This window comes from Nomascus leucogenys, chromosome 16 (genome assembly GCF_006542625.1).
Source record: "Nomascus leucogenys isolate Asia chromosome 16, Asia_NLE_v1, whole genome shotgun sequence".
NCBI lineage: Eukaryota > Metazoa > Chordata > Mammalia > Primates > Hylobatidae > Nomascus > Nomascus leucogenys.
Window position 1 is genome coordinate 90,265,573 of NC_044396.1, and position 26,539 is coordinate 90,292,111.

Here is a 26,539-nt window from a genome sequence, read left to right on the forward strand (position 1 = left end):
GAGACAGGAATCACTTGAACCCAGGTGGCAGAGGTTGCAGTGAGCTGAGATCATGCCACTGCACTCCAGCCTGAGCGACAGTGCGAGACTCTGTCTCAAAAAAAAAAAAAAAAAAAAAAAAAAGGCCGGGTACAGTGGCTCACATCTGTAATCCCAGCACTTTGGGAGGCCAAGGTGGGCAGATCATGAGGTCAGGAGATCAAGACTATCCTGGCTAACACAGTGAAACCCCATCTCTACTAAAAAAAAATACAAAAAAAATTAGCCAGGTGTGGTGGCAGGCACCTGTAGTCCCAGTTACTAGGGAGGCTGAGGCAGGAGAATGGTGTGAACCCAGGAGGCGGAGCTTACAGTAAGCCAAGATCGCGCCACTGCACTCCAGCCTGGGCGACAGAGCAAGATTCCGTCTCAAAAGAAAAAAAAAACAGCAACTAACAACGGCTCAGTTCTCAAAGTTAGTAACTACAGGACTTCCTTATCCTAGGCCTGAAGAGTCAAGCAGAGACAGTGGTTATCAGAACTGGAGAGAAAGCCACACGGAGTGTGTCTCCCTGACTGGAGCTGGGGCTTTTGGAAGGACAGCACAAGTGGTATTCTGGTAAAGGTTTAACAACTGTCTCTCTGAAGAAAAATTAAAAACAAAACAAAAAAACAAAACAAAACAAAAAAACACACTGATTTGTAGCATTGGCACTTTCCCCGGTGTAAATGTTTTCATCACAATTGACTTCAAGCTATGAATGTGAAGTCGCTAAACAAGGTGTTGGAAAGAGGTCTGTACCCGTGGCTATCAAAAGCTGGTATAAGCAGGCTCCTGCACACTGCTGGACACAGCCAACCCTCCAGGACCCTGCAGGGAAGGAGCCTGGGGAGTGAACACTCTGGGCCCATTCTCCTCGTAGCTCTCACAGGCTGAACTCAGTGGAAACCAAAAGGTAAAGACACGACAGAGCAGTTCTTGCAGCCAGTCTCCTGGGGCACATAGCAGGTGGGACAGCAGAAAGCGGAAATGGCCAAGTAGTCAAAAGCCAGCCAGCATGGCTAATAGGAGTTTGGTTTGTTCTTTTAAATTTTGATTCAGATCAAGTATTTGCAGTCATTGTGATGGCATAAGTGAGACAGGGTCAGGTTAACTGAAGGCTCCAGTGAGTGAGGTGTATGTTCCTTGAGGTATTGAAGGAGGCAACTGTGGTCTGGGCATGATACAGAAAGCCAAGGGCCATCAAACAGGGCACGTGGTGGATGCTCATCCGTGTTTGGAAAGAATAGTTTGCAAAGGGCCTAAAAAGAAGGGATTACAAGTTAAATTCATTCATTCAACAACTAAGTCATTCACTCCACGTTGGGTAACCACAATGTAGTCGTATGTCTACTGGGGCACTCAGGATGCAAAGAGAGATCCAGTCCTGTGGAGCCTGCAGGCTGGGAGAGGGATGACAAAATTCTAAAATAAAAATTGTGCCATTGCACCCTTCTAAGAAAATCAGTGGATTTCTATTGCCCAAGAATAAGCCCTAAATTCCCTATCATGGCCCACAATGCTGGGCCTCCCCTCTCCATCTTCATCTCCTGCTCCTTTGCCCTCCCTCTCTGTGCAAGTCACCTCAGCCTTAGTGCTTTTCCTGAAACACCCCAAAGTCATTTCCACCTCAGGCTCTTTGTCCTTACTGTGCTCTCCTCCAGAGCCGACATCTCCCTGACCTCGTGGCGTGCCTGAATCTTCCTCCGCAGTTGGGTCTCAGTTCTGCACTGGCTTCTCTGGGAGGCCTCTTCTGTCTGTCACTTGTCCTCCAAGGAATAATCATCTTGGGCGAAGGTTGTGTTGAAGGTTGTGGTGAGTTCATGACGCTCTCACTACCTGAGTATCTGTCATGAGGCAACAGCCAGTCTTGCACCGCAGGACCATCATGAGGTCTCTTCCACTTTGCGTACAGTTGTAGCTTCACGGGGCCTCCAGAGAGGGTGCAAACTCTTATAATCTTATCTCCCTCAGGAGTGTGTCTCAGAGACTAGGGAGCTGAGTATGTAGCAGTGAGAAGGCTCAGTAATAGAATATGCACGATCAATTTATTTAATTACCTTGTGATATATTGATCTAATACTAGAATATCAGCCCAAAATTCCAGGGATATTTCATGTTCACTATTTTACCTCCAGCACATAGTAGGTGCTTAAGTGAGTACTCAATAAATTTTTGAAATAATAGATGGGTTAATGAATAAAGAATGAGTGACAGCTTTTAAATTTTAGCCACAAAGAGGAATCTGGTCACTGCCTAGATAACAAAAGATGTGGACAAAAAGCCAAGAAACCTGAGAGGAGAAAGATAATAGATGCCCAGCAGGAGTTGTTATGCATACCACATGAGGAATGCAAGTAGGGGGGCTCTAATTGATCTTCCTAAAATAGGAATACTCTTTCATATAATTCTCCATATATTCTAGCAGGAAAAAATCAGCTCGAATGTGGCAACAGGTACACTTCAGTGAGGCTGGGGGAGGCAGATCAAAAGTTTGAGCTTCAGATATTCCTTTGAGATGTGTTAATCTGATGAATAGGAAATTTTCAATCAAGTTTCCAACTAATAAAGCGAGCTCCCCAAGGCCTCTGGGCTTGCAGTGATGCTGTTTCCCCTCGTTCGATGCCCCTCCTCTTTCTTTCTCTGGTGAATTCAGCACGTGCATCTGAAGCCAGCTCTTTTGTGTAAGCCTTGATGAACACCAGCTCTGTCATCTCCACAGAGATCATTTCTCTACCAAGGTGTTTGCTTATATATCTGTTTTCCTGTGAAATTATCAACCCTTTCAAGGTAGAGTCCTTGCTGCCTTCTGTGGTTCTGTCCCTTATCCAAGGGTCCCGCCTAGAGCCCTGGAAAATATAGTTACTCAAAACCACCTGCTGACTGACTCATTGACAGAGGGCCTGAACAGATGCGCAACTGGGCAAAGGAGGAGGGAAGAAGAGACCCAGTAAATGCGTCAATGGAGACTGTTTGCACTTGAGACTACATGCAACAAGCAAATATATGAATAAAAAAATGAGTAAAACAACGAACATATAAATAAGTGAATGAGTGCACTAAAAGCACTAATCTCTGTCAGATTTCAGAGTAAATTGGTACCTTCTTCTTTCACCATTTACCTAGCAACGAGAGAGAACAGCCATGAGAGGCAACAGCCACTTGTGGCTGGGGGTAGATTCATGACTTACCCTTTCACAACCTAAGAGCAAATGAACTCGGAAGACCACAGCATCATTTATGGGCACCTCTTCATTCCGGTATAAGATCTGAAAGACCCGGCTGTGCACGGTGCTGTCATGGACACAGGCTGAATTCAGGCTGCTGCTCTCTGCAAAACAAGAATCAGTAGGAACCCATGAACTCCAATACTGTCCTGTACCTGCAGCCCTGTCAGGTGTCTTTCCTGCTCAAGCAGACTAATGGCCCCAAGCTGCCTTCCAATTTCCAAAGCTTAAAATCACAGTTAATGAGACCTCGCCATATGAATATTTCTGTTCATTGAGTTGGGCTGGTATCTCAGAAAAACCTTGTTCCATCCCTTAAAAGCGATAAAATCTTGGCTAAGTCACTCATGCCATGGGCAGTGCTCCTGGGCTGCTATGCAGTGCCTGCTCAACTTCTCACCTGTTCACCTGTCCCCTCCTCTGTGAAGCATTCCATAAACCTCCTCTCCCAGAAACAATGAGGAGAAGAACGGGGAGAAAAAGACAGAAAACACCTTTCCTTCCACAAGGACTTCCTAGTGCCCATAGAGTCTCTCCCTTCTCAAAGGTGCTGCTTGCACATCATGCATGTCATGAGAACACTCTGTCTTGAGTTTTAGGAAAATGTGCTAATCCTACTATGCTGTATATCAAGTTTTAAAGGAATTTGTTTAGCTCTGTATCCTCCAATGCATTCTAGATATACTATATCCCTAAACAGTACTTCAAAGTTGAGTTATATTTCAAGAAGGCAAATCTATGCAATGCATCCACTGTCCAGGGTTATTTGGGGGAACAAATGGGTGAACTCCTCCAAATTACTTAACACATAAACTACACAGTTGGAGATACGTGTAAAAAAAATATATATGTGTATATATATATATATATATAAAATTCTAAAATAAATAACACTATCCAGGGTTATTGTGGGGGAACAAATGGATGAACTCCTCCAAATTACTTAACACATGAACTATACAGTTGGATATACATGTAAATATATATATATATACACACACACATACACACATGCACATACATATGTGTATATCTATTCTAAAGTAAATAATACTAATATTTGTATAAGGCAATGATTACCTATTGATTACCTATTTATAATAGGGAACAACTATATGGCATTTTACAAGTTCTAAAGTGATTTTCAATTGTGGTTACTTTCCTTAATTATCATAACAAACCCATAAGGTAAATTTTACACCAGATGAAGAGACAAAGGCCCAAAGCAGAGGCAGGTGCCTAAACATGTACTGGTTATGAATGTTTATGTCTCCCCAAGATGCATATGTTTCACCAACGTGATTATATTTGGAGGTGGAGCCTTCAGGAGGTAATTGCATCCTAAGGGTAGAGTTCTCATACATGGAATTAATGCCCTTATAAAAAGAGGCCAGAGATCTGTTGCCCTCACCTTTCCCACCATGCAAGGATACAATGAGAGAAGTCATCAATCTGCAAACCTGGAAAAGGACCCTCACCAGAACCTGACCATGCTGGCATCCTGATCTCAAACTTCCAGTCTCTAGAACTGTGAAAAATACATTTCTGTGGTCAATAAGGCACCCAGTTTATGGCATTTTGTTAGCAGACTGAGATGGAGCATTGCTATGTAATGAAGCATTGTGTAGATTCATCCTGACATCTACCTCTTTAATAAGAGAGAAAATGAAGTCTCCAGTGAATGAATAAAATGCATCTATTTCCTAGCAAAGGGTGGGGACGCTATAAAACAGTACTGAAAGAATTAGTTTGACTGAAATGAGAGCCAAGAAAAAAAAAAACAGCCCAACTAGCAAACAAAAAATCCTAAGTACCTTGTACACTGTCTCTGGATGAGTCAAAGAGTTCTTTGGAAACAGGGACACAGGATCACAGTCACCTCCCAATGCACAGTCACATCTAAACAAACACCTACCTTGTAGCTTCTGAGCAAGGAATACAAAATATGTAAAATGCCAGGTTGTTTCCAAGGCTACTCAGATGTGCCTGCTCTAATTTGCACTTTGTCATGAAGGCAATACAATTACTGGCCTAATGCAGTTCTATTTAGACCTGCTGTATTCAAATTGATGTGGCTATTAAATAGAAATGATTCATGTGTGCAGATGCCTCTCTGTTTTTATTTGCTACACTAGCTCTTTCTCTATCACTGTCAAGGCCCCACTGATCTATAAGCCAGAATGACAAATGTGGCAGCGGGTGGATGGGGTGAATACCCTGAAGGTCAGAGCAGCCCTGAGCCGTCTGCCACCAGGAGGGTCAGCCAGCAAAACAGTTCAATCACTTGCCATCTTGGGCAAGTGACATCACCTCTTGTAATAGCAGCTTTCCATGTGAGAAATGGACACAGCCACACTGACCTTCTGGGATCACTGTGGACACAAAGAGGATAAAATAGATCAAGCTCCTAAGACCAGGCATGCACTGGGCATACAATATACAGTGTGATGACTTTTTAATTGTGTTGGCAGAGAAAGTTCTGAGTACTTTCTGTTGAATATATTATCATTGGCCACATTTTTATGGGAGATTAAGCGCCTCTGAATTTGAGCAGATTGGCAAACAGACCACAGGGCTTAATGGGTATTTACTGAAAATCGCCAAATCCCGAGGTGCCCCATTAAGCCTGGGATAAGTCATTTTTCATACCTTAGGAGACTTTCTGGGTCAACTCCTCACCACTATTAAATAGGGCATCGCATAGAAGAGGTGTATTTTTTACAAGGGAAGGCTCACCAATCGCAAGACACTTCCCTGGGATTGTGGAGATCACTGGGACAACACTCCCTGCTTCATTCCTATTGGGATTCTCCCTTCTTCAACAACAATCCACATCTGGATACCCGACCCACTATCCTTACTCCTCCTTGCTGGTGAAATCAGCACCCAGAGACAACGAAAGTACATACTCTCTCTGCCCTTAAAGACTAACTCATACTTTGGGATAGCAGCCTTTCCTAGCTATGTGGTAAATAGCCAGTTTTCATTTTAAAGTATTTTTATGTATTTTTAGGCAACAAGATTTCTATTCAAGTGGTCCAATGAGAAGGTGTAGAGTCTTCCTACATATCTGTCTTCTTCTTTTGTGCGTGTCAGCCTTGGTACCATGCATAAAAAGAGTTGAAACTTTAAGGGGAAAAAAGAGATGAAAAGAAAATGGGTGGAAGAAGGAAAGGGAATGTGAACGGAAAAGAGGAGGGGAGCAGAGAAAAGAGAATACAGCAGAAGAGGTAAGAGGAACTCTTCAGGTTTCAGCTGCACAAAGAATACATTCCAAACAACTTAACACAGAATTTCAGGCCAGACGGCAAGAGAAAAAAAGACTTTTAGGTGCTGTAATTTCTTCTTCTCCCCCCACAAAATGAATGATATTAATACTTTATAGATCTATGCACCTTTAAATGTTTAAACCTTAAATGATGACATTCCCTCAGCTGGAGCTCCCAGCAGCCCCAGAGGGATCTGTGAGTGTGGAGTATAAAATACAGGTATTATTCTTCTGACAGGGACTCTATGCCCAATGCTCAAGCCAACAGCACCCTTAGGGACCATCTACTTGTGGACTAAAACCTCAATCTCATTCCAAGAACATAGCCATGGCTCTGCCTGCATGTAGGAGATTCCCAAAGAATCAGTTCTGTGCCCAAACTCCAGAAGATAACCCCTTCAATTCCCCAGGCCTGAAGCCAGCTGGCTGAGGTCTGGACTGTGTGAATTCCTTTAAACTCAGGATATACTCAAAGAATCTTCCAACAGATTAGAGCCAACAGAAGGGGAAAAGCCCCATTAGACTATGGGTTCCTCAAAGTCACAATGTTGGTTTTCATATGGTTTAGAAAATGCTCCTTTCGTAAGGGAAATATAAGTTCTAGACTTGTCCCCACTTTCCAGCTGTGTGGCCTTGGGCAGGACTATGGAATCCAAGCTCCAATGAGACAAGAATCATGCCTTACTTAATTTCCATAATGAATGTGAGGCTTAGGTAAAATGGCGAGTAAAGAAGTATGTTTTTTACTGAAAAATTATCAAAATCCAAACAGATTTTCTCATAGATTGAAGATGACAACAATTAAGACTCTTTAGGTGGGGTGAATTTTCTGACCCTTTCTAGGAACAGGAAGGACAGAAAATCACCCTGAGGCCAAACTTTATTTTTTTTCCAATGATTGTAAGGAATAGGCAGAAGAGAAAGCCACTTTGAAAAAGGTATTCATTGTTTTCCAGAGAAGGAGCAGAATAATTTCCTGTAGTCGAGCATGTGCTGCCTAGCTTGTAGGGTCATCGAGCCTTCAAATTGAGCCAGGTAGGGAGGTCCAACACATGACCTCTTGAGTCTCCCCCATGGTTGCTACTTTCCTGGAGAGCCCATCACTGGAGGGCAAGTGGAAAAATATGGATAGGAAACCAGGAACTCCTGGGAGATAGGCAACCGTGGTCTTGATGACTTTTCTTGAGGTTGAAAATCAGGGATACTGTTGGACTGGGACAGACCCTTCCCAACCAAGGTGATACTAGTGTCAGTCACACAGCACAACCTGTTCCCAGAAATGAAGCTATCTTGAGAAAAGCTGGGGCCCAGGATGACAACTCTGGATGTTCAGAAATGCTCAGAGCTTCATGGGTAGAAGGTTGGTTTGGCTACATTGTGAGCTGGAAAGATGAGCACCCACTTAACCTGAAACAAAGATTGTGCTGTCAAGAGCAATATCTTCATTCATTGTGTGCTGCAATAACACAATAGCACAGACTACGTAATTCATAGTGCACAAAATTTGATTGGCTCACAGTTCTGGAGGCTGGGAAGTCCAATATCAAGGTGTTTGCATCTGGCAAAGGCCTTATTTCTGCATCATCCCATTGCAAAAGGCAGAAAGGCCAAGAGACAAAAGTGAGCTGAACTTGCCCTTTTACAAAGGCAGTAATCCCACCCAGTAGGCTAAAGCCCTCATGGCCCAAACACCTCTTACAGTTCTCACCTCAACACTATTACAACGGCAACTAAAGTTTCAACACACGTTTTGGAGGGGACAAATGTTTAAATCATAGCAGTTTCTAATGAGTTATAACCTGGGAGCTCAGGGTGGAGGCCCTAGTGGCCTGCACAGATAACTGGAGCAGCAAAGGGTTCACCTTTGAAGACCCTCAAGCTTCCTCCAAATTCTAAAGACCTATGCTTCAATAGAGACCCTGTGTGCCAATGAGATGCCCCAGCAGCAAGGGACTGATGAGATTCATTTCTATCCTAAACTAGCATTCAGAAAGGGACCACACTTCATTGTGTCAGCCCAGGGCTTCTTGGATGATGTGACATGGGAAAAGTAAGTGGCATTTCTGCTAACAGGGCATTAAGATATACAAGTACTTACTTGAAATATGTGAAGAGATGAAATTCTGCTTGTACCTTCAATTTTTGAAGCATATCAAATTGGTGACACATCAATAAAGAGCTGTATTTTGGTTGTCATTTTTATTTCAATCTCAAAAAATACAAAACATTTTTCTTGTTTTCTACTTAAAGTACCCTGCTGCACATAGAGTATTGAATATTTTGCTTTCATGCACACGGACATAAGTTTATGCCTCACCTATAATTTTAGATTATTATGTTTGTATGTTTTTGCTATAAAATGTGTTTATTCATTCATTGAATATTTACTAATCACCTGCTATGCACGAGGTCTTGGGCAAAACATTGGGATTCAGCATTGAACACTCACAGGGTTCCTTTTGGGACATCTATGTTCTACACTTGTGTCTGTGGAATAGCGAATGAATATTCCCATTGTTGTCCAACTCCACAGACATCTCCTTGTGTAAATGAATGTTTCATCTTTCCACACACGTTGCATTAGTCGGAATGCCTTATATGGCTAATTTAAAATTCTGATTGAGGTGGCAAACTATGTAAAACAAACTGAGTTTGATCATAGATGTTATTTATTAATTATGTGATTGGAAAACTCACTTTTCTATAATATATAATACATACAAAATGGTTTTGTTAATTGCAAATTGCTCAAAGCTAGCCTGAGATTTACTAGTCTAAATTCTAGATACTTTATGTTCCTTACATCACTGAGTATAGCCTTGGGTATATGAGTTTTCATTTTATTCATGAGGAAACTCATGATCATAGAGATTGTTACATCCTCCATGTCAAATATACTAGATGGTACAATGGTGACTCCAAATGTTATTTTTTTTAATTTCACTCCTTAATTTGTTTATTCATTCATTCATTATTTAACTCGACAACCACACAGGCAATATGTTAGACAAAATTCTGTCACTGATAAAAACAATGACAAGGAATATTATTCAATATTTAGTACAGTATTTCCCAACTTTTTTTCTCTCCTCACTTCAAATGCACTATCCATCAATTTGTTTAATAAAAAAAATCTGAGAATGACAGAACAAAAGGCTTTTCATATCACTAACACTCAAATATTTAGCGAATCAATCCATCAATCAATTTATTAATAAATGCAAAAATGGAGGGATATGACTTTTGGAAGTTAACCCAATGTTTGTTATAGTTCTAGTTTGTGAGAGTTCTAATATCCAGAATGTCTGACTCCTAGCCTACTCTATAAGAAAACCCAACTTACAAAGCAGATACCACGCTCTGGCAGAAAGTCCTATTTGTAAGAGGGCAACTAAACTAAAGAGCCCACTAAAAAGCACCATTTAACCTACTGAAAATGAGAAAGGCTGTTGCTGCTATTTAACAGGAAGCATTCTCTCATCAACACTGAGTGGGCTTAATTACTTAATTATAAACCATTGTGACCTACTATTAGAATAAGCCCAGTAAGGCCAGCACTTGATAACACTTTATTATCTAATAATGTGTATTGCTCTACAATCTCAAAAGTAAAAGACCAGTGTGTTGCCTCTAGTACACTTTAGTTGCTCAACACAGAAACCCACTGGATTTCCTTCGATTGGTCGTAACTGCTGAGTGGTCTCAGGTATTTCAGTTTGGATTTCAATAACAGAGTCCAGTGTTTGGCCTTGTGCCTCATGCTTGTGTAAGCACATAGATTTGAGTTAAAAGATATGGATTTACTCTCAGCTCTGCCATTTATACACTGTATACCTGTGAACAAAGAACTTGCCCAGTGTAAGCCTCAGTTTCCTCATCTGTGAACTGGGGATGGAAGAGCAATACTGTTTCAGGGTTGTGAGAGTTTTATGAGATAACCTATGAAAGTACCTGGTACAAGATGTAACATATAATAGGGAATCAGACCAATGGAGTGAATAAACATGCTGCTGGACTAATAGGAGTGTGGCGCTGACATGGCTATTACACATTATCCAGCACAGAATTTTACCAGATATTAGTAGAAGTCTCAGTGGAAGTGAGGAGTGGAAAATAATCTTTTTTTTTTTTTTTTTTTTTTTTTTGAGACGGAGTCTCGCTCTGTAGCCCAGGCTGGAATGCAGTGGCTCAATTTTGGCTCACTGCAACCTCCGCCTCCAGGGTTCAAGTGATTCTCCTGCCTCAGCCTCCTGAGTAGCTGGGATTACAGGTGCGAGCCACCATGCCCGGCTAACTTTTGTATTTTTAGTAGAGACGGTGTTTCACCATGTTAGTCAGGCTGATCTCAAACTCCTGACCTCGTGATCCACCCACCTTGGCCTCCTAGAGTTTGGGGATTACAGGTGTGAGCCGCCACCTCCAGCCAAAGGGAATCCTTAATTACCCTTTGACACTATGAAGAAAGCAGGCTTGGCCCAGGGCGGTGGGCACTGCCTGAATGGAGCATGGAGCATCTCCCTGCTTACTAGCTGGGAGATGCTGGGTGAGACTCGACTCCACTGGCCTTAGTTCTTTTATAGGGAAAAATGACAATAAAAATCCGACTACACTGGGGAGCCAGATGATGCCTCATGCCCTCCTCGCCTGTTCTTCCAGCTCTTGCAGCTTTTCAGCTTCTCTCTCACTCACTCCTGCCCCTTCTGGATTCCTAGGCTCCTCCTGCACCTCCCACCTCTCTGTGCTGTAGAACCCCAGGTCATGGTCCCAATTATTTTCTCCATTACTAGCTGTGCTCTTCCCTAGCATCATTTCCAAGGCTTTCAAGGCTTTCTATGGCACCTACAAGCTGAGCACTCTCAAATGTATAACGCCAGCCCTATCTCTCTCTCCTGAATGGGCCTGATCCTTCACCGCTTGACGTGATTTCTTTGATGTCAAATAAAGATCAGAACCCTCTGTTTCCAGTACAGAACCTTTGATTATGTTTCCCAAATATGTTCCTCCTCCCGTCTTACCCATACTAGTGAAATACTTCCTTGTCATTAAATTCCTCTTTTCCACTCACCTCCTCTATCCAATCATCAGCACATCCTGTGGATTCACACCCAAAACGTGGTTCTGACGAAACGAATCCTTTCTATCTCTTTCAAAAAATGTGCTCTCAATATTGCATACTGAAAACCTTACTTTTTGCTTCTGCTCTTACCACCTATTTGTCTACTAATATAAAATATAAACTAGATGTTGGCCAGACACGATGACTTATTCTTCCAATCCCAGCACTTCAGGAGGCCAAGGTGGGAGGATCACTTGAAGCCGGGAGTTCAAGACCAGCCTGGGTAACACAGTGAAACCCTATCTCTACAAAATTTTTTTTTGAATATATAAAATTAGCTGGGCACGGTGGTGTGTGCCTGTAATCCTAACTACTCAGAAAGCTGAGGTTGGAAGATCTCTTGAGCCCAGGAATTCGAGGCTGCAGTGAGCCATGATCTTGCCACCACACTCTGGCCTAGGTGACAGAGCGAGAGTTTGTCTCTAAAAACAAATAAATAAAATGAATAAATATAATATAAACCAGATGCCATTATCCCCTCCTTGCACTTAGAATGAAATCTAAAGTCTTTACTATGGTTAATTGGCCCTAAATGATGAGTGTGGGAGCTGCAGCCATAATGAGGACCGAACACAGAGCTGATGCTTTGTGCTGTAGCCAGGCCCCGCAAATATTTATAGAATGCATGACTGACCACAGCCCCAAGTGGCTGATCACAGAGAACTTGGCAGTGGGTGTAGTAACATTTGTGGAGGTGAGCTGAATCTCGGATGGGGCAGCTAGCTCACTGAGGCTGTCTCTATTTCCCGCTATATCCTCATGATGACCCAGAGTCCACATCGACCCAGGTTCCCTTGCAAAAGGCCGGCACAAAGGATGTCCAGAATGCACAACATGGGGCTTTCTGAGAAGGGTACAGCCAAGGCCCCACCTTCAAATCCTGAAACCCGTCCTGTTAATAAGTCATCATGAGACTCAGCAAATCGGAGGCAAAGAGCCTTGTTGATGTGATTCAGGCTTTCCTGAACCATCTGCCTCCCCATATGCTTCCCGAGGAGAACTAAGTATAGCCGCAATTGCAGCTAATCAAATATTTGTCAGAGCTGCAGTGTCCCCACCCAGTCACGGTCTCCAGGATGTGCCAAGGAGCACAGAGTTGTTTGCCAGTCCACGGTGGCCTTGGCCTTAGTTGGAGGTCACAGAATATAAGGGGGAGTTGTGACTACAAAAAATAGCAGGGAGCCCCAGAGTCACTGCTGATTAGGGGAGAACAGGTGGTTGCCCTGCCTTTGTTTTCCACAGAGATGGCAGATCCCTCCAGCAGGGCCTGCCCACTCCAGAGGCTAAGCTAAGCCCGGCCAGTCCAGAGAGAGATCATAGCCTCAGACCCTCCGACTCCCTCCAAGGTCTGAGCTCCCCCCCACCAACCCAAGCGTTGAATGAGCTGTCCCCATCACAGCTCATTCTCACCTGGACTGTCTCCCCTTTCCTCTCTTGGTCCCCTCCCTTCTGTCCATTAGGGCACACACCCACACACCAGGGTTGCACTTGCAGTCTGGAGCAGGGCAGGATATTCAAAATTGGTGAGCAGAGAGAGTAACCAGTCAGAATGCCTGCCAGGCAGGGCGGTGAGCAGGGCCTGCAGGTCATCGGCTGCCCTGGTGTAAATCCTCTAGCTATGGATGATAGAGAATGTGAGGGTCTGGAATGGGGGCCAGGGTAACTGGCCACTGTAGTCTGGGAAGGAGGACTTGGAAAGCTCAGGGCAGTGCCTGTTATAACAACTGCTCCTATCAGACGCACTGGCTGAATATTGCCCCTGGTTAAAATGAGCAAGGTATCCCCGTGCCATACACAGGTCAGTCCTGCCAAGACCTGTCTCTGCAGCTCAAGTTTTGTCTTCTTAGCTTCACAGCTTTTCACCTCATTCATTCTCCTTCTAGACTCCAGTGGCAGCTCAGAGTGACCTGAGCTCCTGTCCTCCAGGACAGCAGAAGCTCTTGCAGCTGACATTTTTCCTTCCCTTATTCAGCTCCTCTCTCTGCTAATACATTGTGCCAAATACTGCAGATACACAGTCTGTCTGTGCATGGACATGGGAACTCCTTCATGGAGAGCTCCCCTCTCTCCAGCTCAAACCTCCTTAGTCCTCAATACCCATGCACTCTTCCAGTTGCCTGCATACCTCAGAGTCCCAGCCCAGTGGGTGACCTGGTTTCTGATGGGTCACCTTGACTCAGACTTGGCCCTGGCTGGATCAAGTAATTAACTTTCAGTTCCACACAGCAAATGCAGAACAGAAGGGTTTGAACCACACATTTCAACCAGGTTCTGGAATATTTCTTGATCTGAACTTCTGCATGTAAGCCCCTTAGCTCCAGACAACAACTGGACCAGTCTCAGGCATAGCCAGAGTGGATGGTAACCACACACTTACTGGTGCTGACACTTCAGGGAGTAGGGCCTTGAGAAATGATGGAAGATCCCACACATTTCAAACTGTCACGCTTTCAGCAAGCTTTCTCTGCCTGTTCCAGATGAATGTGAATATTCTCACCTCTGGATCATACGCATTTACTGCTCAACAACACTCGGCAGGCAGAAGATGCTGCCCACCTCTTCCATGCATCCCTCCAATACACACACTCCATTCATCAGAAATACTGAGAATTCCAGGGACCTTGTAGGATCCGTAGACACAAGGTGCTCCTTGCTTTTGAAGAATCCCCAATATTATTCTCTTCTCTTGAATAAATGTTATGATTTCCTCATTAGTGTCACCTGTTGCATCTTGCCCTTTGACCACACAGCAGGTATATGCCCCTTGTGCTCAGCCCCCAGCAACATACAGAGAGGGCTGGCTGCTGGTGCCCCTGGTGCCTAAACAAACTTTCATGGTTGCCTCTGCACCAAGATGTTGATGTGAAAATAAATGAGCATAAGAGAACAGGTCATCTGGTGGTTGAATCTAAGCTGCAAAAATTGCTGCTGAGGATGTAGATCTAGCTGTTCATTGACACTATAGCCAACTGGCTAAGCCTTGGCTGACACCCAGTTAGGTGATACTGTGACTTTTGACCCCTTGTGTCTGAGAAAATTCTACATCCACCATCTGAAAGTGGCAGTGTCATCTGCATGGGTGTCAGCCAAGGCTTAGCCAGTTAGCTCTCATATTAATGAACAGGTAGGCCTACATCCTCAAAAGCATTATGTGTTTGCTTAGTTAAACAGATGGGGCAAGATGACTTGAGGTATGTGACAGTGATGCTTTAGACCACTGTGGTACTGGGAGAGAAGTGAAAGGCTCATAATTTTTGCTATTACAAGAACATGAATTTTTTTTTTTTTTTTTTTTTTAGACAGAGTCTCACTCTGTCACCCAGGTTGGAGTGCAGTGGCACCATCTCGGCTCACTGCAACTTCCACCTCCCAGTTCAAGCAATTTTCCTACCTCAGCCTCCCAAGTAGCTGGGACTATAGGTGCCCACCACCACACCCAGCTAAATTTTTGTATTTTTAGTAGAGACGGGGTTTCGCCACGTTGGCCAGTCTGGAGAACGTGATTTTTTCTAAAAAAAAACTCCATTTTCTGTAAAATGGAGCTGTAATATCTAATCACAGAGTTGTTGTGAGTATCAAATGAGACGATACAAATCAATGCCTGTGACTCACTATACATGAGCGATATTGTTCAGTGTTTTAATTACTTCCTTGACTTTTGGGGAGAAGGAGGGTGGGTCCTGGCTCATAGTGACTTCCACCATGCCAAATCTAAGCTTCTTTCTGATTAGACCTGGTTAATTATTGATAATTCTCAGAAGTCCTATCACACTGCTTGCCCAAATGACCAATCCGTAAATCTTTTTTGAATGTTCTGTTCCTCTGACATTCCTTTTTCCACTTTCTTCTTCTCATCCATAGACTGTGCGTTTTTCCTTTCCTCAGAAGTTCTTCCCTCAATGCCACAGGCAGAGTAATTGCTCCCTCGTCTGTTTCCACAGCATTTTGCACCAGCTCTTGTAGAATACTTGTTCCTCTGAGCAGCAGTTCTGTCTGTCTTTCTGTAACCAGACTGGGCTTCTCCAAGACGGAAAAGTACACAACTCGCCAGTGAGTTCTAGGATTCTAGTAAGGTGCTTGACATAAGAGGCACATAATTAGTCTTTTTTATTGAATTGATAGCATCATCCTCACCTCAAAAGTCTGCCTGTTTCTCAGTGGCCACTTAAATGCTACCCCTTCTATGAAGATCTTCCCAACTAGAAGGCAGAGTTTAGTACTTATAAGCAGCACAGGCTCTGACTCAGACTGATCTTTGTTTAAGTTCAGGCTTTCCATGCACTTGCAAATCATTTATCCTTTCTGAGAATAATTATCTTCATGTATAAAGTAATCATGAAAGATTAGATAAGACAAAGATGCCTATCATTATCATTAAAAACACATATCTTCCCCCTGTTTATTCATCTAGCTTTACACCTTTCCTGTGTCTCACAGAGTCCACCTCCTATTTTACCCATCTTAGAGTCACCTTATTGCCACCCACCTACTCCCTCTCACCCTCTATTGTTCTGTAAGCTACTTAAGGGCATAGACATTAGGAAATCACTTGAGTCTCTTCCCTGTGACTAGATCAGTACTTTAAATAAAATAGATGCTGAAAAAGTTGCCAAATGAGCACTTGAGTGTTAGTCTGGGGAACTTGCTTATCCCCAAAAGAAGGCTGAGTACTCACTCCTATTATCTGAAAACTCATGCAACCAATATGGGGACTGGGAGCTAAAAGAAAGTCATATAGTTTTATAAACGCATTTCACAAATAGGAACTGGGGCCTCAGAGAGATGGAGAATCCAACCAAGGACGAGCAGTGGAATTCCGAATCTACCCGCCGCACCCATGGCCCTCCCTGCTACCCCCAACTGCCCTGATGCTTACCAGGGCACCAAAAAACTATTTCCAAGGCCCTCTTGACTCCTTGTGTCTGAGAAAATTCTACATCCACTATCTGAAAGTTGTAGTATCACCTGATTGGGTGTCAGCCAAGGCTTAGCCCATTGGCTCTAGTATCAGTGAACACCAAGCCTACATCCTCAGAAGCACTTTTTGCAGCTTTAGATTCAACTACCAGATGGCCTGTTCTCCTGGGCTCATTTACCTTCCTGTCAACACTATGGTGCAGAGGCAACCACCAAGTTTGCTGTTTAGGCTCCAGGGCCACAATCAGCTGGCCCTTTGTACGCTGCTGGGGGCTGAGCACAGAGAGCAGCTTATCCCCTTGACCAAACATTCATTCCTCTACCTTCCTCGTGACCTCTTTTTATTGTGTGGCTGTTTATTTGCATGTCTGTATGAGTTCCTTAGAGTTCAGTAGTGCTGTGGTTCATCCCAGCAGCCACATGGCTTGGCACAGGGCTTGGAAAAAACAAACTTTTTAATGACTGTGTTACCCAAAACAGAACGAGGTTTATTTGCCTGGCAAGTAACAGATGAATCTCCACAAGAGTGCAGGTTTGGATCGACAGGAGTTACATCACTTGTCACAAGGGAGGAGAGTGCTAGGGGTATTCTCCAAGCAGTGTCTCCCCAAGGGAAAGCGACAGAAGGGTTTTATGGGGTGGCGGAAAGGGGAGAGGGTGCATCATCGCATGCAGAGGAGGGGGCTCAGAGGTGCAGACGCAGTGAGTCATCACGCCAGCACAGAGGTTGCATGTTATGATAATGAAGCTACAGCTCCTCCCGGGGTGGAGGCTTTAGCATGGTAACCAGGAAAGTTCACTCAAGTTCATCTATAAGTTGCCAGGGCTGTCAGGAGCTGCTTCCACTCAATTAAGTGATTACATTCCACACAGGATTTTAGGGGGAAAAAAAAAAACAGGCTGGAGGCTGTAAAATTGGCTGATTGCTCAAGTTGATTAAATTCCTATAGTCCCTGGAGATTCTCCATGTCTGCTTGCAACTAGAGTGTTTTAACTATTTTTCCTATTTTATTTTACATATCCAACATTTCCTCCTAAACCAGATTCTTCCCAATGATGTTGAAATGTATTCACCATTCTCTCATTAGAAATATACACAGAAGTCAAATCTCACAGCTCTTCCTAGATACCTTGGTTGGGTAGCAACCAACTTACCTAAAGGATGTCTCTACTGGCTGTTTCCATATCTCCATTGCTCTACTCACTCTTCACTATCCCAAATCTGGTTTCTGCCCCCTTAGCATCAGTTTAAAAAAAAAAATCCTATCAAGGAGGTAAATAGTGTCCTACATGTTTCTAAAAGCTCAAGGAAATTTTTAGTCCACATTGTACTTGGATTCTCTGCAGCATTCTGCAATGTTGGTCAACTCCTCCCCCTTGAAATGCCCTTCCTTGGCCACTGTGAAATGAAGCTTCACTATTTTTCCTCTTGACCCTCTGATAGCTTTTCTCTGTCTCCTTAAGAGGGTCACCTCCCAGTAAATTGGCATGCCTTTTCCCACACCAGTGTCACTTTCTATCCCCCTTAGGACGGTTTATTTTATTTCATGGCACACATTACTGTTTGTGTTATACTGATTATCCTCTTTTTTAAACAAATTTTAAATTATTTTAGAGACAGGGTCTCACTCTTGCTCAGGCTGGAGTGCAGTGGCACATTAATGGCTCACTGCAGGCTCAACCTCCTGGGCTCAAAGGATCCTCCTGCCTCAGCCTCCTGAGTAGCTGGAACTACAGGCATGCACCATTGTGCCCAGCTGATTACCTTCTTTTCCAACCATAATGTAAGCAACATGAGAGCAGAAAATCTGCCTATTTTGTGCATTTTCCAAGTCCTACACATAAAATGGCATCTAGGACATAGCCACTTAATGAAAATTATGTCCCTAAAACAGATTTTTCCTCCAAGTTCAAGATCTATAAGTTAAATTGGCTACTTCAAATTTTATGCTTAGATATTCAAAGATAGCATACATTTAACGTGCTCAAAAGTAATTTATCATCCCAGAAGATAATACAGGAGAAATATTTAGATTTCCTTGGGTCTGGTAATGAGTTTTTAGATATGACACCTAAGGCACAGTTCCTGAAAAAAAAAGAACTGATAAGTTAGATTTCATTAAAATTAAAATGTTCTCTATTTCCTTCGGTTCTGCTCTGATCTTAGTTATTTCTTACCTGCAGCCAAAAGACACATGAAAAAATGCTCATCATCACTGGCCATCAGAGAAATGCAAATCAAAACCACAATGAGATACCACCTCACACCAGTTAGAATGGCCATCATTAAAAAGTCAGGAAACAACAGGTGCTGGAGAGGATGTGGAGAAATAGGAACACTTTTACACTGTTGGTGGGACTGTAAAGTAGTTCAACCATTGTGGAAGTCAGTGTGGCGATTCCTCAGGGATCTAGAACTAGAAATACCATTTGACCCAGCAATCCCATTACTGGGTATATACCCGAAGGATTATAAAACATGCTGCTATAAAGACACATGCACACGTATGTTTATTGCGGCACTATTCACAATAGCAAAGACTTGGAAGCAACCCAAATGTCCAAGAATGATAGACTGAATTAAGAAAATGTGACACATATACATCATGGAATACTATGCAGCCATAAAAATGATGAGTTCATGTCCTTTGTAGGGACATGGATGAAGCTGGAAACCATCATTCTCAGCAAACTATCGCAAGGACAAAAAACCAAACACCGCATGTTCTCACTCATAGGTGGGAATTGAACAATGAGAACACATGGACACAGGAAGGGGAACATCACACACCAGAGCCTGTAGTGGGGCTGGGGGAAGTGGGGAGGGATAGTATTAGGAGATATACCTAATGTTAAATGACGAGTTAATGGGTGCAGCAAAACAACATGGCACATGTATACATATGTAACAAACCTGCACATTATGCACATGTACCCTAAAACTTAAAGTATAATAAAAAAAATTAAAATTTTCTGCTCAGAAAAAAATCATTGCCAAGAACACGGAAAGACAAGCCACAGGCTAGGAGAAAATGTTTACAAAAGGCATATTTGATAATGGAACGTTATCTACAGTATATTCTAAAGATCTTAAAACTTAACAATGAGAAAATAAACAAACCAATTAAAAAATGAGCCAAAGATCTTAACAGACACCTTGCCAAGAAGATACAGGAATGGCAAATAAGCATATGAAAGGTTGTTCCGCATCATATGTCATCAGGGACATGCAAATTTAAAACAGTCAGATACTGTTACACACCTATTAGAGTGGCTAAAATTCAAAACTCTGATAACACCAAATGCTGGCAAAGGTGTGGAGTAACAACAAGAACTCTCATTCATGACATGTGGGAATGGAAAAGGGCACAGACACTTTGAGAGATCATTTGGTGGTTTCTTACAAAACTAGGCAACCTCTTACCATATGATCCTGCAGTTGCACTCCTTGGCATTTACCCAAAGGAGATGAAGACACAAGTCTATATAAAAACCCACACACAAAAGTTCATAGCAGTTTGTTTTTTGTTAGTTTGTTTGTTTTTGAGACAGAGTCTCACTCTGTCACCAGGCTGGAGTGCAGTGGTGTGATCTCGGCTCACTGCAACCTCTGCCTCCTCGGCTCAAGTGATTTTCCTGCCTCAGCCTCCTGAGTAGCTGGGATTACAGGCACGTGCCACCATGGCCAGTTAATTTTTGTATTTTTAGTAGAGACAGGGTTTCACCACATTGGCCAGGATGGTCTCACTCTCTTGACCTCGTGACCCGCCCACCTCAGCCTCCTAAAGTTCATAGCAGTTTTATTCATAATTGCCAAAATCTGGAAGCAACCAAGACGTCCTTCAGGAGGTGACTGGATAAATAAACTGTGGTACATCCATACAATGGAATATCATTCAGAACCAGAACAAAATGAGCCGTTGGGCCATAACAAGACAGAAAAAATGTAAATACTTATTACTAATTGAAATAAGTCAATCTGAAGGGCTAAGTACTCATGATTCTAACTATATGACATTCTGAAAAAGACAAAACTATAGATACAGTAAAAAAAAATAGTGGTTTTTCAGGGTTAAGGGAGGTGGAGGGATTAATAGGCAAAGCTCAGAGGATTTGTAGGGCAGTGAAACTACTCTGTATGATCCTCTAATGGTGGATATGTGCCATTATATATTTGTGCAAATCCATAGCATGTTCAACACCAAGAATGAACCCTAATGTAAACTTGGGACTTTGGGTGATAATGATGTGCCAATGTAACAAATGTTCCACTCTAATGGGAGATGTTGATAATGGGGGAGGCCTTAGTCTAATACGAAAGGCAGTTACTATGTAAATAATCACACAAAGGTATTTCTACACCACTAGCTTGTATTCGGTTGCACAGACACACCACTAAGAGGTATGTCTGACCATGTTAAGGAGATTAGGGAAGACTTTCCAGGGAGGAAGAGATGCCTGAACTGAGGGCTGAGGTGTGAGTTGAAGCCTCTGGGTCCACAGGGAAGGGAAATGCCATTCCAAGCAGAAGGAACAGCATGGGCGAAGGTAGCTTGTGACAGGGAGGGACTGGCAGGCCAGGGAGGCTGGAGAACAGTGAGCTGGACCAAACTGAGCATGGGTATGTGTGTATAGGGTGTGGGTGGTAGACGGGAAATCTCTGGACCTTCCCCTCAATTTTGCAGTCAATATAAACTGCTCTAAAAAATAAAATCTGTTAAAAAAACTTTTTATTACTACTAGAAAAAGAGAATTAAAAAATATTTTAGTGAATGACCCTATAACCTCTTGCATAAGGCAAAAATCTGAGGGTCGCCTTCAATGAATCCTTTTCTCTCACTTTCCATGTGTAATCCCTCAACAAGTAATTCCAATTCTCTCCCTCTCAATCACCCACCACAACCTTGTCCGTGCTCTCCTTGCCTCACTCCTGGACCACTCTGCCCAACGGCCTTCCTTCTGCTCAGCCCAACTCCTGTGAAGACTTTCTCCACAGTTTGTCTGAGAAGAATCTTTTCAATATGCAAAATGGATCAAGTTGCTCCCAGCCCAAAGCCCTTCAGCGTCTTTCCACTCCACTTAGGATAAAGAAAAAAAAAATCCTAATGTATTTCTCAAAGCCAGTTTTGCTTTCTCCCACCCCTCCATCTCCATATCACTCCAGGATCCAATCCCTTCCAGCTCACTGTTCTCCAGCCTCCCTGGCCTGCCAGTCCCTCCCTGTCACAAGCTACATTCGCCTATGCTGTTCCCTCTGCTTGGAATGGCATTTCCCTTCCCTGTGGACCCAGAGGCTTCAACTCACCCCTCAGCTCTCAGTTCAGGCATCTCTTCCTCCCTGGAAAGTCTTCCCTAACCTCCTTAACATGGTCAGACGTATCTCTTAGTGGTGTGTCTGTGCAACCGAATACAAGCTAGTGGTGTAGAAATACCTTTGTGTGATTATTTACATAGTAACTGCCTTTCGTATTAGACTAAGGCCTCTGTAAAGGGAGGTTTGTTTGGCTCAAACAGATCTAATACACTGTATAGCACCCAGCTGCTCAATAGATATTGGCTGAATATGGAACTTTAAAAAAAAGTATTAATTTTGAATGAAAGTATGAAGGCATTAACTCATTGACCATTTTCAAAGCATTTCCTTCTCATCGGACCATTACAAAAATATAGAGAAGTCAAAGTATTCACTTGATGAAATGAAATTAAAAACCAAATTGGAAAACATATATCAGCTCTCCTTTTTTTTTTGAGACAGAGTCTCACTCTGTTACCCAGACTGGAGTGCAGTGGTGCAATCTCGGCTCACCGCAACCTCTGCCTCCTGGGTTCAAGTGATTCTCCTGCCTCAGCCTCCTGAGTAGCTGGAATTACAGGCACCCATCACCACACCCGGCTAATTTTTGTATTTTCAGTACAGACAGGGTTTCACCATATTGTCCAGGCTGGTCTCGAACTCCTGACCTCAGGTTATATGCCCGCCTCAGCCTCCCAAAGTGCTGGAATTACAGGCGTGAGCCACTATGCCTGGCCTTGGCTCTACTGATTTTTAAACTCTCTGAGATCCAGGTTCCTTCTGTAGGGACAGTGATACCTTTCTCTACAGATTGTTAGGAGGATGTATACAATAACATCAACAAAAAATCTAGCACAGTGCCCAGTGTATTGGGTTGCACAGTCAAGAGAAATTTATTAGTGCCATTACTACCAATCCATGAAAATACGGGTCAGCCATTGGCACATATTTCAGAAAGCTGAGCAAAGTACACTTACTTCAAGGGAGATAAACGATAGCATTAATTTCCCGGAGTCATGACTTTTATTGTGTCTTAAACTTTAACAATATTGGCCTGAAGTGCTCTAAACCAAGCCATCGATACTGCAGAATGTTTGCTCAGGTGAAACTTTCAAACAAGATTTAGGTGAAAGCAAAAGGTTCTTAAAATGGAGTGTGGAAGTGATGTGAGATTCTTCATTCATCTGCTTATCTTTGTATCCGCCTAGCTGTCCATTGGCTCAAAACTTAAGTATTGAGTAACTGAGATACACCAGGCACTAGAGTTATGGCAGTGAAGAGAACAGAGTTCCTGTCTTCATAGAACTTACACTATAGAAAAACAAAAACAGAAACAAAAACAAAAACATAAAACCCACAAAACACTCAAGTAACCATTCCGTTCTAGTGCCACAAATGTTGAAAAATAAATAAAAATAGAAGAAAATATAGAACACTTAAGTTGTAGATATTGAAGGACCTGTTATATAACAACGAAAACAGGCATTTATATAAATCGTGGCTGGATAGATACAAGAACAGACTCTGCAAACCAATGTGAGGGAGCAGATTCAGAAGCAGAGCTCACAAAGGAGTGGGTGAGAACCATGGCTCTTGGACCCCTGGGTCAGGTTAGCGGAGGAACACGGTGTCAGGTAGAAGGGGAATAAAGCATTTTGGAAAGAAGACATATGCAGATGTTTGGAGAGGGCTTTTGCTATGCAGTCTCTGTTTACACCATCTCCAATGGAGGAGATCAAAGAAGTATCGCCTCCTTTTATCCACGTATAGAGGGCCTACTCAGGAATCTTGGTATAGATTCCCATGTTTGGGGACCAGAGGCACAGGGATATTTCACTCCTCAGAAAGCTAAGGCAATCCCAGGCAACAAGAGGAAGGCTAATGCATCAGGATATGCTCAGATATTTAGAATTTGTTGAGGCAAAGGAAGCATTGCTCATGGACTAGAGGTGAGACACATGGGGAAAAGAGTTGTCCTAGTGCCATTTTAAGGCCCAAGACGCCAGCAGGAGATTGCTGTGTGTTTGAAACCTGTCCAATTACAAAACGGACATCCAAGACACACTCAGTCAGCAGGGAGCCTCGGGAGGAGAGTCACTCACGAGGGACCCCCGAGGTTCCATCCTGACAGCAGCCTGGGGCTATGGCTCAAGCACACCATGATATTGGAGCCAATGAGACCTGAACACAAATCCCAGGCCCACCAGTTTACCTCCCTGAACCTCAGTTCTTCCACCCGCAAAAGAGAATATTAGCCACAGCATCGAGTGGTTGGGAAGAATATTCACATGAGTAGGAAAGCCCATTTTAAACAAGCTTATAGGCAAAAGCCTCAATACACTAAACTTCAAAGTTTAAAATGTCTGTATGACAAAAACTGCCTAAAACAAACTTAAAAGACAAGCTACAGACTACGGGAAGACATTTTTTACGTGATATACCCAAAAATTGTTATCAAAGATGTGGTTGGCAGTAGACAGGAAATAAAATTATATAATGAAGGAGTAAATTAGTCAAAGAAAAAGAAGCAAAAGTTGTAGATGGGAGATTCATGAAAGAGAAAACAAAAATAGCCAATAAACATGAGAAGATGGTCAACCTCCTTAGTAATTAGGGAAATGTAAACTAAAATAGTACTACATTTTACCCTTCTTGATTGGTTTGAATAAATAAATATTTCCATAAACTGCTAGTGGAAGTTGAAACTGACACTTTGAAGTATATTTTGGAAGTCTTTTTTTTTTTTTTTTTTAAAACTGCATACCCTAGGACTACTTCAGCAATGTGGCTGCTTGGTATCTCCCTTAGAGAAACTCTTCACGTGTTTTCACAAAGAGGCATGGACAGAAACGGTTACAGAATCATCCTCACTTGCAAAACCCCCAAACAGTGGCAGGCTAGGACATGTTTAACAACTGGCTACCCCCAAACAGACCTGATTTGCAGTGTTTGCTGATTTCCTGGCACACACAGCCCCACCATGGCCCAATTTAAAGCTACTGAAATGAAGTCACTAAAGGAGATGGGATGTCCACAGTCAGCTCTTGTGAGTAGCACAAGCTGGCTGCAAGACACCACTGTTCCCAGTAGTACATATGGACAGACTGTGTTAAAATACAAAAACCAAAGGCTACATGTTACCTATTAGTCACTGACGCACAGTAAGAAATGTAGATAATACTTACCAACAAGTTAGCAATGGTTTTTTTAGGTCTTGGATTCGGGTAATAATCCATTATGTCTTTAGCCTTATTTGTAACATTCTCAAGGAGCATTTTGTCCTATTATATAACCAAATGAAGGAAGTAATGAAATGAACATATAGTTATCACTTATGTAGCAAAATTAGTACAAAAACAACATTAAGGAAATAGCCAATCAGTGTTGGTTCCTTTATTATCCCACCTCTCATTATAAGACCTCATACACGCTGAGGGAAACTAATAAGGTTTGTTCATTCATTCATGAAATAAATTATTACTGAGTGCCCAGTTTGTACCAAGCACAACAAGAGAAGATGGTGGTGACCAAGAGGTACATCAAATTACCAAACTAGGAAGTTTTATAATTTGTCATTGAAGAAATGGACATTAAGGAGTAATTTCTATTATACAAAGGTGCAAATCTACCTGAGAAAAAGAGAAAGGAAGGTGGGGGAGACAGAGGGAAAAGCAGAGACAGGGAATGATCATGCCAAGGAGAAAGTTCCTGGCAAGGTGTGCAGGTAAGAGAAAGCAGGAGATGTTGAGGAAACGGAGGAAGTCCACTGGGCTGGCACGTGCCAGGTTGAGCTGACGCCAAAGAGACAGGCAGTGCTGGGCTGGAGAAGCCTTGTCAGCCAGGCCCATTTTGATAATCAAAATAATTTATGATGAAGAAAGAATATAGGCAGATCAAAGTATTTTTCTTTTAAGAAGATAATTTTCTTTTAAGGAGAAAGCAAAAAGATAAAATTCCTCAAAAACAAACCACCCATTAATAAAATCTCCTAAAAAATGTTCTAGAGCATGTATTAAAGATTATCTAACTTGCAGAGCTTTGGAGCAGTGCCTGGAAATGTTAAGTGCACCCAGTAGGTCTGCAGTATACACAGATGTCCTTCTGATTACAACGCTTGCCTATGCAGGCTGGAAGTCTGCCTAAAACAGGGTCCTGCCCAGCCAGTTTCATCTGAAAACACAAAGCATTTGCTTTTCTGCTTTCTCCACACCTCCCTGACAAGTCTCTCATTACCCACTGTCAGCCCGGTTTTCCTCTGAACATTTTATCTTCATTTTCTTGGCCACAGGTCCAGTTTCTCTGTAGATGGAAACCTCTGTTTTCCTTTTTTCTAAAATAAAAGAGAGAGATTCTTGCAGACAGGTTGTTCAAGCCTCTGCCATCAGGATGTGTGAGTTTACAATTGCCATGTATGCCCACCCAATAGGAATCACAATCTCTGAATAATGGAGAATATTCTTCTTATTTTCTGCCTTATCTTTGCCCCTCAAAGTTATTGAAGGAAGAATTTGTACTGACCGAGGGACTGATGCAGTGACAAATGAATTGTTCAGTTACTCAATCAATAAACTCATTCACTGAGCTCTGCTGGGGCTTGCACTCCCTCACTCCACTTCTATCTGCTTTAGCCCCAAAGCCGTGGCCCCAGACATTTCTCAGAAGTGGTTCCAGCTCGGTGGTATCTTCCCAGGAGGCCCAC

At 42.8% G+C, this 26,539-nt stretch overlaps 1 protein-coding gene across 4 annotated transcripts in view; it reads right to left on the bottom strand.

The window, feature by feature from the left end:
* Positions 1–26,539, bottom strand: part of FAM135B (family with sequence similarity 135 member B) — a 364,989-nt gene that overhangs the window by 132,750 nt on the left and 205,700 nt on the right. For all 4 annotated transcript variants that reach the window (XM_030794947.1, XM_012506834.2, XM_030794946.1 and 1 more), the window contains one exon: positions 3,211–3,350. In XM_030794947.1, coding sequence (XP_030650807.1) covers positions 3,211–3,350 — 140 coding nt within the window. The remainder of the gene's footprint in view (positions 1–3,210; positions 3,351–26,539) is intronic.